This window comes from Protopterus annectens, chromosome 3.part0 (genome assembly GCF_019279795.1).
Source record: "Protopterus annectens isolate FY-2018-M chromosome 3.part0, PAN1.0, whole genome shotgun sequence".
Taxonomy (NCBI): Eukaryota; Metazoa; Chordata; order Ceratodontiformes; family Protopteridae; genus Protopterus; species Protopterus annectens.
This window is the reverse complement of record NC_056731.1, coordinates 1925693384-1925711380: the sequence shown is the minus strand read 5'-3', so window position 1 is coordinate 1925711380 and position 17997 is coordinate 1925693384. Positions and strand designations below refer to the sequence as shown.

The 17997-nt window shown below is 37.4% G+C and overlaps 1 protein-coding gene across 1 annotated transcript in view; it reads right to left on the bottom strand.

The window, feature by feature from the left end:
- Nucleotides 1-17997, bottom strand: part of LOC122797185 (serine-rich adhesin for platelets-like) — an 801622-nt gene that overhangs the window by 265785 nt on the left and 517840 nt on the right. Inside the window, exon 3 of the mRNA XM_044066008.1 lies at nt 13796-14086. Coding sequence (XP_043921943.1) covers nt 13796-14086 — 291 coding nt within the window. The remainder of the gene's footprint in view (nt 1-13795; nt 14087-17997) is intronic.

Sequence of the window (17997 nt, the reverse complement as noted above, 5' to 3'; positions counted from 1 at the left end):
AATAATGTGGCAAGATTGTTAGACTGGAGATTGTGCAAACATTATGGTATTGAAGTGGCTGAAAAACACTGGAAACATTATCCACAGAGAATCATAGAAAATAATGAAGTTTATATCACATGGGATCACCCAATACCAACAGTCCAAAAGATAGATGCCAGAAAACTGGATGTAGTGGTCCAAGAAAAGAAGACAAAAGTAGCATTGATGATTGAAATCATCACACCCAGTGATTACAGTGTCTTGTGTACATGGAGACACAAAGTCATAAAATACCTCGATCTGCAGGCAGAAATGAGAGCCATGTGGAAGAAAGATACCCAGACAGCTCCAATAGTAGTAGGAGCAACTGGTCTTATAAAAAAGAATTTACAATCGTATTTAGATATTTTGCCAATTCATGTAAGACCGTACAAATTGCAGAAGGAGTCATTACTGGGCACATTGTGTGTGCTGTGAATAGCACTTTTGGTTAACATCAAAGAGTGAAACAACACTAATTTCATGAACTTTAACTTAGGAATGGGGTCCATTCCCATCATGGTATTAGAAACCCAAAAGACTTGGAGAAATTAAAAAGAGTATTTGAACCAGTTTATTTCTTGGTGACAGTCACCGGATGTTGGCTGCTTAGTCTCTTTCTTTTATAGTTCTTAAGAGCTACAGAGACCTCGCGCACAAGTACACCTCACTGATCTGGGCTACTTCACCAACTTTATGGATGAAGGATGTCGACAGGGTAATTTTTCCCTTTTAACTTGGAAGATGAAGCATAGATGTATATAGTTCCTTGATTGGTTTTGAGATATTTCAATTCATTCCTGTACCATACTCCTTTATGTATATCATTATTATTGTTATTATTATTATTATTATTATTACTATTGTCAGTGTTATACTGGTTTTATGTATTTGTGTTACATAAATTGTACAAACAGTTACTTCTTTTTTTTCTTTGGGATATGTTCTGTTGAAGCCCATACAGCCATTCCTCTCTTTAATATAATACTCATTTGGAACCCTGCTTTATACATGACATTACACCAGGCACGATGCTGGAGATTGAGTCAGTTTAAATTAAGTTATTTAGTATTAATGTTAATGGCTGAATCATCAGCAAAAACTAGAGATGCTAATATTATGACAATGACACAGCAGATAGCTGCCCATCTTCGGGAATGGGTGTCATGGAATATCTCATTTGAAATTAAACCTTTGATTCTTAAATTGGTACTTTACCCTAACCTATTTTAGATTATTGAAAGTTTTCCAACAAGGAACAATTTTCTCCAGAAATGGGATAAGACGCTAAGGCGCTTTCTATGGTCGCCTTCATTTCCAAGCGCAGAATTAGGTGCCTATTACTTCTCATGCACCTATTGGGACATTCACCTAAATAATCTCCTGATAACATGTCACACCAGTGTCATCAGTCATTCTGGCAATTTGTACACCTTAGATTTCCCTTTGCCTTGGGGTGTTTCTATGGCTGGATATTTAAATTCACAAATCTACCCTATGTTATCCAGTTCATGGCTCTGGGCTGAATATTCTATACAATTGCTTCTGTACGCAGTTTCTTACAGGTACTATGTCATACTGCAGACAATAGCTCATTCCCCAATATGTGAGTACAAGTTAAAAGATCACACAAGAAGTCCTGGAAGAAGTCACGGTACTCCTACAACCATAGCCTTAGTATTTCATTTTGAAGTACAACCAACATTTACGGATCTTAGGCAAACTATTGCCTTGCAAATTTGGTGGAGTAAAAATGTTAAAATAACACTCCAGCTGTATTCTAATTCCATTTTAAAGCCGCCAGGGGAGTTAAAAATACAATTTAATCTTCTGTCTCAGAAGGCATTCTTTATCTAGCAGTTGCACTCATTTGACAAAGCGATCTAAACTCTTTATCTACCAGTTGCACTCTTTTCAAATTGCACTCATTCCACAAAGTGATATTAACTCTTTATCCAGCAGCTGCACTCATTCCACAAAGTGATATTAACTCTTTATCCAGCAGTTGCACTCATTCCACAAAGCGATATTAACTCTTTATCCAGCAGTTGCACTCATTCCACAAAGCGATATTAACTCTTTATCCAGCAGTTGCACTCATTCCACAAAGCGATATTAACTCTTTATCTAACAGCTGCACTCATTCAACAAAGCGATATTAGATCCTTCCAGTTAGCTCACTCCTCTGCCTCTTCTTTTTTTGCAGTTCCTATCTAAAGGCTACCTACAGTCTGTAAATGGTATTACTTCCTCTGTTTTTACCATTTTTAATTTCTCCAAGTCTTTTGGGTTTCTAATACCATGATGGGAATGGACCCCATTCCTAACTCAAAGTATGATTAAAGTTCATGAAATTACTATTGTTTCACTCTTTGATGTCAGCCAAACGTGCTCTTCGCAGCACCCGCAATGTCCCCAGTAATGACTCTTCCTGCAATTCGTACAGTGTTACATGAATTGGTAACATATCTAAATACAATTGTAAATTCTTTTTTATAAGACCCATTGTTCCTACTACTATTGGAACTGTATGGGTATCTTTCTTCCACATGCCTCTCGTTTCTGCCTGAAGATCCAGATATTTTATGACTTTGTGTCTCTCTGTATGCCAGACACTGTAGTCACTGGGTGTGGTGATTTCAATGATCAATGCTACTTTTGTCTTCTTTTCTTGGACAACTATATCTGGTTTTCTAGCATCTATCTTTTGAACTGTTGGTATTGGGTGATCCCATGTGATATAAACTTCATCATTTTCTATGATTCTTTGTGGCTCATGTTTTCAGTGTTTTTCAGCCACTTCGATATCATAATGTTTGCACAATCTCCAGGGTAACAGTCTCACCACATTATTATGCCTTTCAGTATATAGTCCCTCTGCCATTAGTGCATCGCAACCAGAAACAAGGTGTGTGACTGTTTCCAATTCAATTTTACAAAACCTAAATATATCTGTTTCTCCCATATGTTCAATGGACTTTGTAAACCAGCATATACATAGCCCACTACCTTGGGCTGCCGATATTAACCTTTAATTTCTTGGTTTGAATTTGTCTCTCCTTAACCATTCCTGCATTCATTCTTGATCAACATAAGGCTCTTCCAGAAGTTTTCTATGCTTGCAACTATATTTATGTTTTTTCCACATTTCTTGCCTTCTCATTTGGTCCTTCACCTTATATTCTTTCTTTTGTTTTTTTGGTACATTCAGTTGCTGCCTGTTTTTTTATCCACTTCTGGTTTGATTTCCATTCCTGCTTGACGTCGATATGCTTCTGCTAAATTAAGCAGAGACATCATCTTAGATTTATTCTCTTCATGTTTCAAAGCTTTCACTACATCTGGATCTTGTGAGGTCAGTAAACATGTGTGGAGTCCCACGATTGCATATCTATACCTATAATCAATTTCAAGGAGGCCCATCCCTCCTTCAGAATGGGAATATATAATCTTGGTATACACTGATTTCTATAAATCATTTGGTGAGCATGAAGCATCCTTCATGTTTTAATATCCAATCTATCCAACACTTTTTGGGGCCAGTCAATCACTCCAAAACTACAAGTTAAGACAGCAAGAGCAAATTGATTTATAGCTTGGATCTTGTTCCTAGATGTCAATGCTGTTTTCAGGATTAATTTAAGTCTTCTAAAGTACTCCTTACTGAATTTTATTCACATTTGTTCATGTTTTATTGCTGATCCTGCATCAATTCCCAAGTATTTATACACTCCCTCTTGCTCAAGTTCTTTTATATCACATTCTTAACCCAAACTGATGTTTTTCCTGGTGCTGCAGTTTTCCTTTTTTAAAGGTTGCTTTTGCACATTTATCAAGACCGAATGGCATTCCAATATCATCTGAAAAAGTTTTGACAACCCGCAGCTGTGCTTTCAGTTCCTCATCTGATGAGCTATACAGCTTTAAATCATCGACAAAGAGAAGATGAGAAGTCATTAGACTTTGTTGTTTTCTAGGGGTCAAATTGTAGCCATGGCCTAAGCTGTTAAGTAAACAGCTTAATGGATTAATGGCAAGGCAGAATAGCAGCAGTGACAGAGAGTCATCCTGGAATATCCCCCTTTGAATTTTTATCCCTGTGATAATAATCTGTCCTTTGTTATGGCTTAATTGCAAAGTGGTCTGCCACTGTTTCATGGTTACTGTAATGTAGTCAATCAGTGTAGGGTGTATTTTATACATTTTAAGCACTCTTTTATCCATGAATGTGGGATACTATCAAATGCTATTTTGCAGTCAATCCATCCCATACTTAGATTCTTCCCCTTCTTACAGTTCTCCACTATAACTTTGTTTAACAACAAATGATCCTTTGTTCCATATGACTTTCTTTTATTGCCCTTTTGTTCTACTGCCATAATTGAGTTTTCTTCAAAATGACTATAAACTCTGTAGGTGTCAATTTCCGTGTATAGTTTATATGTCATTGGAAGAAAAGTTATCAGTCTATAATTTTTAGGGTAGGTTGCAGGTTCACTTTTAAGTAACAGCATTGTTTTTCCTGCTGTTAACCAGTGTGGTGTGTGTTCAGGGTGCACATATAAATAGTTCTTGCTCATGGCTAAATCCTCATGCAAAGGGTGTACCTTCGTTGAAGGTTGGGCATCGGGCTGGCACCTCGGCACCCATAAAAATTTACTGCCAATCATTAGCAGACCGGAGTTCCGCTGTGGCAACCCTTAATCGGGAAAAGCTGAAAGACAAACAACAACAACAACTTTAAGCCAAAAGTTAGGTACTGCATCTGGGCCTGGGGTTTTCCAGTTAGAGGCTTTTCTCAAGTTTGTTTCAATCTCTCTGGCTGTTACTTCATCCCATTTCATATCCTGTACCTTTAAACTTCTTATTCTTTCTTTTACTCCTTCTATCCATTTAGCATCATTGTTATGTTCCACAGGATCTTCATAGATACTTCTCCAAAATGTATGTACTTCCTCTTTTTTTGGCGGTCTTTCATTTCCTTTTACCTTATTTCCCAATTCTCTATAAAACTTTTTTCTGTCATCAATAAATTGCTTATTTTGTGCTTTTCCCTTATATTTATCTTTGTATATTCTAAGTCTTTCTGCCTGTTTTGAAATTTTTAGTTTGTTATCTATCTTTCTTGGTATTTTGGTGATCTAGTCCATCTTCTATAATCTTCTAACAATGACACTTCTTGTCTTAGCTGTTTTATAGTTTTCTCTTTTCGATATTTCCATGATGGTATTTTCTCTCCCCACCCCCCTTTTTCCTCACTACCCTATGTTCCTGTGGTAGAATTTTATCAGTTATTAATTTAGCAGCACAGTAATATATTCTGTTTACTTCTGTTATATCATATGGCTCTCTATGGACAGTCCTAATTACTGTGTTCATTTGTTTTATCAAGCTTCTGACTTTTGGGATTTTATTAACCTTCTGCAGTCTATTTCTCTCATTGATCTTGATATATATGTCTTTGTCTATTAAATCAAGCAACTCTTCTCCTAACTCCTTTTCTTCCATACTGAGGACATATCCCTTGTTTTCCATTTCCTGCAGGTATTCTATAGAAAGTTCTATAGCATCTTCCTGTGGCACATTCTGTTCAATTTCATCCTGTGTTATCTGTTGATTTGTCATATGGGAACTCACTGGCCTATCACTCCTCAACATTAACTGCATCAGAGTTTCCACAGTTTCCTGTTCCTTTCCTTGTTGTCTAGTTTCAAATGAACATTTATACTGGTTTCCTGTGGAAGGTTCGACATGTGTGAATGGGCGTTCCTTTGTGAAGGTTGTGCGTTAGGCCCGGCAAGCCAGCACGTAAAGATCTACTGCCAATCATTAGCGGACCGGAGTTCCGCTGTGGCGACCCCTAACCGGGAAAAAGCCAAAAGACACAAACAAACCTGTGGAAGGCTCCAAAATATTCTGATATGGCACCTGACCAATTGCTTTCTGTTCCACTGGTTTCCCCTTAATATGAATATCCATTGCTCTATGCTGTTGTGGTGCTTTCTGTACTCGATTTACTACACTGAATCCTTCTCTTTGCAGCTGTTCCATAACCTCAATTTCTATTTCTTTGACTTCTCCATTACTAATCTCTTTCTCTACTTTTCCTCTCAGTCTTCTTATTTTTTGTATTGTGAAGTTTTCCATATCCGGATTCCTTTCCCTATATTTTTCTTCAAATATCTTTGGTGCTGCTCTTTTTGTATTGGTTAGTTCTGCTTTCTCCCTTGCATAAATATTACACCATATTAAATCTCTTTTCCTTTCCCCCGCCTATATTTCTTTTTCACATGTCTCCTGCGCTTCTTGCTTTTCCTTATTCTGGGGACTCACTCCATCATGCTGTGATGTAGTCTGTGTTAGACCTTCTACATTAAATCCTTCACTTCACAGGCACTCCATAACTTTAACTTCTATTTCTTTAACTTCTGCTTTACTAATCGTCTTTTCTACATTACATCTTTGTGCTATTAGTCTTCTTATTGTGAAATTTTCCATATCTGGATGCCTTTTCCTGTTATTTCTCTTTGAATATCTTTGAGACTGCCTTCTTAATTAATTTGGCTTTCTCCTTTGTATAAATATTGCACCATATCAAATCTCTCTTTCTTTCCCATGTCTATACTTTTTTTTTAATTTTTTCAAATATATGTGTTGTTGTTTATATTTTCTCACTTCCTCAGATGCTTCTTTTTCCAAACAGATCAAAATTTCTTGATCTATATACTTGCTGTTGTGTCTTTCGGCTTTTCCCGGTTAGGGGTCGCCACAGCGGAACTCCGGTCCACTAATGATTAGCAGTTGATTTTTACGTGCCAAGTTGCCAGCCCTGATGCACAACCTTCAATGAAGGTACGCCCATTCACGCATGTCTCCATGCAAAAGACGCTCTAACTGAGAATCGAACCGGACAGTGTCTTACTGTGAGGCGACAACGCTACCGCAGCACCACCACTGCAGATTTGATCTATATACTGTTTTTCAAAAATCTGTTGTATTAATGAACGCAAATTTTTATTTGAAGCTTCTGACAGTTTTTCCTGTGGAAGTATTTTTCTTTCATCTAATTTCTCTCTTAATCTTTACGTATGTCTTTTGTCTGGACATTCTGGGCTTTTTGAATAATAGTAACAATACATAATTTCTTTCTTATACTCAATAGTCCACTCTATTGTCTTTATGGCTCTTCTTTGGCCAATCAATTTTTTGTCATTTTTGTGGACTGTTACTTCCTTCTACAACAGGGGGGCCATCCATAATGGATACACTCATGCACCTTTACTATGAAATGGTTTTAATGCACTCCAAGTTAAAATGAGAAATGCCCATCCAAGGTGAGGCTGAATGGGCTGAAATTGAAGCATTATTCAACTTTTATGTGATCTAGTTTAGAATTATCCACGTTTAAACTGTGTGGATTACATTTACCAAAATAAATTCCTAAATCCCATATTAGGTTTAACAGGGGTATTTTGTCTTTAGCTTAAAAAGTTATCAGAAAACAGAAAGGAAATAGTATTCGATCTTTAAATGGATGGTTTGTCTGTCTAAATGTGCCAATCTGAAATATGTTTCTCTATAAAAAAGAAAGCATATTCTAAATGTACATAAGTTTGATTAACTGCAGTCTCAGTAGCTCAGAATAGAGCATGTACCCCTTTGGGGCTGGAAGACAAGAAGGCTGTGGTTTCTATTACTATTCTCACTATAGCCTAATGGAATGAATTTCAGATTGCTGATTGGCATCATACTTATGTGTGCAAACTACACAAGGTCTAGATATCACCACAATTCATAAACTTGGCTCATGTTTCATGAGTCAAGGTAATGTTAGACTGCCCCCACACCTGTCCCTAATCTAATTATGTTACTAAAACATGTTTTCCTACCAGTACCGCTACACAAGACAAAAAAAAAATTAGAGTCTATATTAGATCAGCGAACGCTTAAAAAAGCGAACGCTGATTGATCGAACTTATGTAAGTGAAAGTTTACAATCTCGAACTGTCAGAACAGCGATTTTTTTCCTAGGGAAAAAAATCGCTGATCCAAAACACATACACACAACACAAGCACACCAAACAAACAGCAATCCACACACATACACCTAAAATCTGACACCTAACCCTACACTAAACTATACACACACACCACTAACTATCCACTTACCTTAACCCAAACCCTAATCCTAAGGTCCGTCACTATCGCACACTCACCTCACCAGCTCCCTAACCCTAACTCACCTAACCCACCTAGCCCTCACGTCCACACAATCACACACATACCTAACCCACGCCCTAACCCTAACTCACCTAACCCCCCCAACACTCACATCCACACAATCGCACACTTACCTGAACCCGACCCGTAACTTTCCACCACAGCACTGAAAATACCGAAGCAACAGAAACGAAGTCAAATTCTTTCCCTAGGAAAAAATTCAGGTGTCTGTTGCTTCGATATTTTAAGCTTTCGCTTACATAAGATCGATCAATCAGTGTTCGCTTTTTTAAGCATTCGCTGATCTAATATAGACCCAAAAAATTACATACAACACCAAACAGGCACAAAACTAAATATATCCCATTAACTAACCTCACTCTAACACTAACTGCTATAATGCCATCTTGCACATTTTTGCAACTACTAACCTTTTCATACATTAATTTTCCTCCATATTGGTTCAGTGTCTATTCCTCTTTACAGAAAGTGCCATTGTTTGTTGTGCAGACACAGGAAAAATGCTTGCAACTATTTTTGGCAGTGGAGTGCATCATTAAACTGCAGTGAGTCATCTGCTGTTGGTACCCATCTGCTGTGCAGACCTCCTGCATAGCTAGAGAATGTAGGTCATCCCATTGTTTGTCTAATTGGGATGGTGACTTAGCAGAGTATGGTTTCCGCTCTATGATTATGTCATAGAGTGATTTTTAAAGGTTTGAAGCTCTTATGACAAGACTAAAGTGCATGATCTATTTGCATATTAATTAAATGAGGTGATCTTGATGATGTATGAGCTCCTATTGGGGTTGTGTAAGGGTGACACTGTTAGCCCGCACTACAGAGTTGGTGACACTGACACATCATATAATGAAATTACCAGTGTGACTGAGTATTATATTTATATGTCTTGAATGTAAAAACTGATTTTCTGAAGATGTTGTTTCTTGGCCATGTTGTGCTGAACATGCCACCTGATTAGTCAGTCTGTCAGGAACATCGCTTCTGCCTTTGGTGGGGGTTAGCCTGCACATCTACCATCACAACTTTCTGCTTCAACAGCTCTTTTTCCTCTATGATTCATACATTTGTGAATCATGGAAAATGATGAAGACAACAGTCTGCATACCTGCCTTGTACCAGGAAAATTCCGGGTATGCCATGCACAGTCTGTAGAATGTGTAGGATCCTGGAATGTGATTTTACCCATGTACCAGCCCTATACAATGGTAGACCATATTCATCAGTCCCTGTCCAAGACTACATGAGACAGACATTAAGCAGTTTGGGTAGCATGAACAGAAACAGTGGATATTGGTTCAAATGCAATTGCAATTTATCCATTAGGCAAGAGATTGGGTAGCCCAATGGATAAATTGCATAGAGACAAGGGGTGGAAAAGAATGCATTCTCAAAATCTCCTTATATGTTGACATATTCTGTTTGGTACGCTCAAGTTTTGTATACTGATTATGGATTTAGCAGGAATACGAGTAATAAAATAATTTGAAAGCCATTAAATTTTGGAGTTACATGAAGTCACCCAAGTGGTTACATTCCAAAGGTGCAAACCTTGAAAGTTGAAACAGTGAATCAAGCCACATATCTAGAACAAACAGAACACCCTGGATCACAGATCAGACAGTACAGTTGGGATAGTATAGAAAAAGCAGCTCTTTCAGGTAGGGGGTCTATTAGTGTTCTTAATATGCTGTGTTAGCACCACCTATGTATTGCAAATATCCGGTAATTTAACTCACAGAGTTAAGGCTGTGAGCCGCTAATGGGCGACATGCTGTAGTCATGCATTTGTTCATTCAGTTTCTGTATGCAAACTCGCTGGTTCTAAGCAAGTCATTTAACCAGACAGTGTCCTGGGCCTTCTCTGAAAAGTGAAATATTTGCTTTGGGTTTCTATCTAGTCAATAAATGAATAACAATGAAAGCCCATTAATTTAATTCCCATTCTTATATTACAATTTAATAAAGTATCTTAATAATGCAAATGAACTACTTAAAAGTGGGTTGAGTTAAAAAAACAAAAAACATTATCTGCAAGCAAGAAAAATTCTTGAAAAGGTACTTTATACATCGAGAAAGTGGAAGCAAGGGCACAGAAGGTGGTCAACATTCAGAGAGGAAAGGAGTAGAGTAGCCTATGGATTGTCTACATGCTCATGCAGAGCAGGGTCACATGAGGATGACCACATCACTATCGCAGCTTAGTGCCACTGCCTAAATTTGGTGGAGCTGCCTTTAACGCATGGACTGTCCACTGCACATCTAAATAATCCAAAAAACTATTTTTTTTCAAAAAAGCCAGCCTGTATGTCTAGCCTGCATAATTATAACAAACAGTAGGGTGACTCAAAAATATTAATATTTTCATTTGTTCAAAATGACATTACAAACTCATTTGTTACTTTACTACCTAAGCGGTAATCACTCTGCAGTTTGGAAAGGGCACATGTCATTGAACTTTTCATGAGATGGCACAGTGGTGCAGTGATAGCATTGTCGTCCCACAGCAAGAAGTTCTCCGTTCGATTCTCAGCTGAGGTGCCTTCTGTGTAGAGTCTGCATGTCCTCCCTGCATTTGCGTGGGTCCGCCCTGGTATACTCCCACATTACAAAGACAAGCATTTGGAGTGTTTCTGCCTGGGCCTCCACTAAAAATTGACTTTGTTCCAAGTTGGATTTTCCCGTTAAATAAATAAATTAGCCTTGATCCAATTTACATATGCATCATGCATGTATAATGTAATTTTTTTGTGTGCTCCTTTGGCAAAACTTACAATATAAATTCTATAAAATAATTTTTTCATGTTGTCAACATCTCAGTACATCAGAATTTGGTTTATGAGTGGTACTGCACTTTAATGTGGAGTTGCCTGACTAAGAGAAGAGGGAAATATTATTACTATTATTTATTTATTTTTTTTTCATTTTTTCCATATTTGTGCTAGCCTTGAGGTGGTATGCATAGAGATGAGGGGTGCAGAGGAACACATTCCCTCTATCTAAACAATTGTTTTGTAGGCTTTTGAATTGCCATTAAATGGACTTTTGTCTATCTATAGATATTTCATTTATGAAGTTTTACATCTCAAGTAAGGGAGATATGTATAGCAATAAGACATGAAGGGAGAGACTGGTATATGTAGTTCCTCATTGCCAGGGGTGTGATGAGACATGAGACCAGAAGGCAATTGCCTTACAACTCTAAAGCACGTGGTAATATCTGCACAATGTGCACTCCTAAGTGCCATATTGTCTTTATAAAATGAGCATCTTCATTTCTATATGCATGAGAGTTTAAAATTAACTAATTTATGCATCAGAATATTTTGCTTGGTATCATGTTTTAATGTTAAATAGTCCTTCCACCAAACGCAATACATACATTTGATTCAGACCACATTTCTTTCTGAATTTTAAATGCAACTGTTGCTGTGTTCATGCATTTTTTACAGAAATAGATATTTTGTAGGTTTTACATAAAAATAAGAGAAATTGGTAGTGATATGAGCTGTGTATTCATGAAATTGAATGGATCTACATATATATTTCAATGTTTTAAATGTTTTTTTTTAAATAATTCAATGTGCTGATTGCACAGTTCCATATAGACGGGAGTCATCAAAGACACTAACATTACAGATCAAAACATCACTCAGAAATTACCTGTTCTCAGTCAAATAAAGAGGTACAAAACTTTTCCCTCATTTCTAAATACACTAACTGGGAAGCTGCACAACAGTGATGGTAAGGAACACTGTTCTTAGCACCACTGTCGCACAACCCAGCTGTAATTAACGAGTACGTTTCGATGACATTCTGATACATGATCTCAACAATATTACAGAGGCATTCTTGATGACAGAAGGAATTGACAGATTTTTTTCCAAAGAATATTCCAAAGATTACAGAGCCAACTAATGATTACTGGACTCAATGTCTCCCACTTTAACACTGTCATTTTAACATCACCTTTCTTGAAGAGCCAGTCCAATGACATTGCAGCAGTGCATAAAGTAGAATGTCATAGATGGCAGGATGAAAATGTGTTCCCTAAACATTTAAAATAATAAATTCAAAACGAAACATTTGTAAAATTTATGATAAAGGAATCTGCATTTCATAGAATTAATGCTATTGTTTATTTTATAGTCCTGGGTGTGAGTCCCTAAGTTTTCACTTTAAAGGGGAGTGTTGAGGAAGCCAAGGAACCAGACAGCATTCTTTCACTGTCATTAAACAGAGATTTAACCTGTAAGGCAGGTGGGTCTTTCTAGGTTAAAAAGTGGCTATATAATTAAACGCAGACTCATTCTTCTGGCAATTAGCAATAATTCTATACTAAACTTTGAGAAAATACATATGAATGTAAAGTCATAATTCTTCCAAAGTTGAAAATTGCTTTCAAGTAACAAAGCTCATTAAAAGAAATAGTATTTATATTAAGGCCGCTTTGCATGTAAATCAGTATAGCAGTACAACAACTACTTTTTAATGTAAATATATTCAAACCTTTAAACTTTGTAAGTTGCTTTTCTACTGATGAATTTAATCTGAAAGGCTCACACAAGACTAATGTATGCATATATTTGTAAATATATGCAATGTATCTGAGTTTTTGATGTGTCTACTTCCGAGGAACTGTGCTTCCCCTTTTTTTTAGTTAATTTAATTCTGATTTCCTGAGCACTGAACTCATAGGATGATGATCATAAAATGTTTGTCGAAGAACAAATGTGGTAAATTCTGCTGCCAGCAATGTTGCTTTTCAAAATTCTCCCTGCACAGAAAAGGAAAGGCCTTTATAGGAGCTTGTTACTGCTGAGAAAAAAGTCCCGTCTGTACAAAGAAAGTAAAGTTAAGGAGAGCCATTCCGACTGCCAGCAAAGAAGTGGTTGTTATCAAAACCTTGCCCATCGTCTAATTGTTTGCACTTTTTCTAATGTTATTGTGTGTGCAAGAAATGCACGACAATGACAGAAACAGTATCTGATAATGTGGACATGTTTGGTTCACTTCTGAATCATTCTACACCTGCAGGTGCCACTGACTGCTACATTGGTTGCTAATCCCATGACTGCTCTGTTGGCTAAGTTAAGACAGTTTACAGTACTAGGCACACTGGTCTGTAATCCCATGGCTGCTCTGCCAGCTCAGTTAAGGCAGTTTATAGTACTAGGTACCAGCTAAGTTAAGACAGTTTACAGTACTAGGTACCAGCTAGGTTAAGACAGTTTACAGTACTAGGAACCAGCTAAGTTAAGACAGTTTACTGTACTAGGTACCAGCTAGGTTAAGACAGTTTACAGTACTAGGTACCAGCTAGGTTAAGACAGTTTACATTACTAGGTACCAGCTAGGTTAAGACAGTTTACAGTACTAGGTACCAGCTAAGTTAAGACAGTTTACATTACTAGGTACCAGCTAGGTTAAGACAGTTTACTGTACTAGGTACCAGCTAGGTTAAGACAGTTTACAATACTAGGAACCAGTTCCAGAGGTATCTGAGAAGGCAGCAGATTGCAGTTAAGATTACCTTTGAAGTTGATGGGGCTTTTACACCTCTTCTGGTCAGTTATTGACCTCTTGTGTTCCAGCTGAGATGCACACAGTACTTGTTTTTTCCCTGCTGCTGATTTGGAGACCTCAGTTCTTTGATGTAGGTAAGCAAGTTCGCTCTCACTGGAAGAACTGGTTTCTGAATGCAGGAATCCCTGGCTGAGTCGTCTCGTGCTTCTAGAAAGTAAAGGCTCTGCTTCTGACCTGACATCACAGAATTCCCTTTCTCTTTGATGAGCCTGAGTCAGCTGATCCAGCATCTGCAGAACTAAAAACAGAATAATGGAATTAGTGTACAGCATCTGCATTTCTAGTATCCAATTCAGGCACTTTCCCTTCTCAATCAATGATGCAGTTAGTCTTCATGCCTTACATGTTCATATACCAAACATTGTACATCTAAATAGAGAAACAGATGGCCAGACAGATCATCTTTTGAATTAATGGCAGTTGACATACTTTCTTATTTTATACTGGCTAGCTGGCAGCGTTGCAATGCAGTGTTATGGCATAAACTGCATGAATACATGAATCACAGTTTCTAGTTTTGTGTCCATAATGCTGGTTTGTACTACATGAAATGGTGTAATAATTATATTGTTTTAAGTGCAGGGGCCTCTTTTACTGCATTAAAATGATTCAGTGTTTTCTCACACACATTTTCACATATCTGTAGTACTATATGGTTTCACTTACAGAGTGCAGACCTTAAGGATTCTGGTTTCACTACTTTATAATTGCCTTAATTCTAGTAAGAAGTTGCATAACTTGCCAAAATGAAAGTATAAGAACTGACCTTCTGTACTTCATATTAGCTTAATTCATTATTTGAGTTTGTCATCTTACTACTAGGCACCTTATGATCCCTGTGGTCATCCATCTTAGTACTAGGCACCTTATGAGCCCTGTGGTCATCCGTCTTAGTACTAGGCACCTTATGATACCTGTGACCATCCATCTTAGTACTAGGCACCTTATGATCCCTGTGGTCATGCATCTTACTACTAGGCACCTTAAGATCCCTGTGGTCATGCATCTTACTACTAGGCACCTTATGATCCCTATGGTCATGCATCTTACTACTAGGCACCTTACGATCCCTGTGGTCATCTGTCTTAGTACTAGGTACCTTATGATCCCTGTGGTCATCCATCTTAGTACTAGGCACCTTACAATCCCTGTGGTCATCTGTCTTAGTACTAGGCACCTTATGATCCCTGTGGTCATGCATCTTAGTACTAGGCACCTTATGATCCCTGTGGTCATCCGTCTTAGTACTAGGCACCTTACGATCTCTGTGGTCATCTGTCTTAGTACTAGGCACATTATGATCCCTGTGGTCATCCGTCTTTGTACTAGGCACCTTATGATTCCTGTGGTCATGCATCATAGTACTAGGCACCTTATGATCCCTGTGGTCATCCATCTTAGTACTAGGCACCTTATGATCCCTGTGGTCATCCATCGTAGTACTAGGCACCTTATGATCCCTGTGGTCATGCATCATAGTACTGGTAACTTTATGATCCCTCTGGTCATGTGCACAATATTGCTCCTATATCAAGCATGCATATTTTCCATAGGGGACCTGAAATGGTCTTTGGATGCACTAAGTATTGATGTAGTCAGGATACTAGTAAACTCCCATATTTTCACTCAAGCGGCATAAGAGTTACAGTAGTCACTTAGTTGCGACCAGTTCGCCTAGGTGGAACATTTTAATGTCTCACCTGAAGGATGGAATCACGTTGGTAGAGCAACAACACCTCCCAGACTGCAATGCAGTACTATTGCAGGAATGTAGATTCAAATACCTTTGCAGGGCAGTACTCAGATCCCTCTGATTCACTGAGCTGTCCAACACAGCCATCCCTGTTTTCAGGACATGCCCAAGGAGAAAACCTATTTTCTAGTCACTCATTGTAAACAAACAAGAGGTAAATTGATGGACATAGTTCTGGAAACCTAAAGGACACAGGAGATTCTTAACAAATAATGCAAAAAGAACTCTATAAAGTTTGCACTTGTGACACTGCATGTCAAAAAACCTAGTTCACTCTGCTGATTTAACTTCAAAGTTTAGACGGATACAGAGACAGCTCACAGTATAGTCATTATGGTTCACTTCGTACATGTATCCAAGTATATACCACGCATGCCACACAATACATTTTTTCCAGAATAAATGTATTTATTTAATGCAATGATATATGCTAGAAGTTAAACAAAATGACATGCTTAGCATGACTTACGGTTAAATGTTTTGTACATTTTTTTTTATTTAGGAATGTTTGATTAGCTAAACAAGTTTTTTTGGTTAAGCTTGTCATTTCAAGAGTTTTTTTAGTAATGAAAAGGTATACTTTTTAGAAAAAAAAAACATGCAGTTTGTAGTTTTAGGGTCTACATTTATTGTAGAGTGGGGTTATATACTGGAAACTGGTACACAATTTGAAATATTCTGGCTACGGCTATGTCATGGATTTTTGCTCATGTATGAATTGTGCACTGAAGCAGAAATGTGAATTACAGGAGTTAGGCATTGTTAAGTGACAACTTTCTACTGTTTGTTTTCACATACACAGCAGAAAATATTCCCAATATTAGTAAAATGACTTGAAAGTAGGATTAGCATGAGTTCCTTTTAATATTTTTTATAAACCCGCCTGTTAAATTCACACTGTTTAGATAATGACATAGACACACATAAAATTACAGAAAAGAAAACCACCATTGTACACATTTCCTTTGTTTCATGAATTAAACATGTATGTTTTCTTTTTTAAAAAATATTATTCATTCCAACATTACACAGATTGTTCAAATCCTACCTACCCTTAAATTTCACTCATCTTCCTGATCATTTTTCTGCATGTATTTCTCCCACAGATTCTATTTATTTCTGCATAATTTGCTCCTTCCCTTGTATAATGATCCCAGCTCCAGTAGTTCCTTTATCTCCTTTACAATACTGATTACTTTGTTTTAGTTGGTTTAGATTTTAAATTAATTTTCTCGTAACTGCTTTTTTAGCAGCCAATAGCATTACAAGGCCAATTCAGATCCTATATCATAGCTCAAAAGAAAAATTTCCTTATTTACAATCTTTTGATCTCCCAACGTTTCCTACAAAGTATTCTACAGGGAATTTTTAAAATCATTACATTCCCAGAAATTATGTTCTCAATCACCTCTATCTTCCCCGTAACACCTCTAGCAATTGTTAACTTCCTGAAAAAAATCACCAAAGTCTGGCTGGGGTATAAAAATACATATGCAAAGACTGTAATGCAAAAATCTTAAACTTTTTGGACTTTTTGTATACTTATGTGATGCACAAAATCCCTCTCACTGTTGCTTTGTATATTGCCTTTCCATTCTCTCGCTTTTGCCAATCATTTCTAACCACTTCTGAATGATTCTTGCTGTTACACAGTATTTTATATGCTCTAATAATTATCCCTTTTTAAAGAGCGGTTTCTGTTCTAGACTGAACTAAAAACTCAAGCAGAGTTGGTCTTTTACTTAGCACTCTCTTATCCCCTTCTGTTTGACCATACTTACTAGTCCCTGGTAGGGAAGGCCATCACTAACCTGCAGTTCAAACTTCCATTTTGACATCTTCTCACTGTTATCTTTCCCTCAATACTTATTTGCTCCCAGTGCCTTGGTACTTTTGCTAATTTTCTCCAATGAATTCTATCCTTCTCTTGCCTGTTTTATATACCCCTTCTTGCAGTCATCCCTAGTGGTAAAGTCTTCTTTCTCCATTTCTGCATAGACTTAGTCCTTGGAATATTAGGACAATGCAGTGGTGCAGTGGTAATGTTGCCACCTCACAGCAAGAGGTTCTCCAGTTCGATTCTTGGCTGAGGTGCCTTCTGTGCAGAGTCTGCATGTCCTCGATGCATTCATGTGGGTTTTCTCCAGGTACTCCGGTTTACTTCCACGTTAGAAAGACATGCATCTGGAGCATTTCTCCCCAGGCCTCTGTTGAAAATTAACTTTATTCCAAGTTGGACTTTCCTGGTAAACAAATGTTAAATAAAATATTTTCTGATACTTCATAAATATAACATTTCCCATTTAATTTCTCCAAGTCTTTTGGGTTTCTAATACTACGACAAGAATGGACCCCTTTCCCAAGTCAGGGTGCAATTAAAGTTCATTTAATTAGTA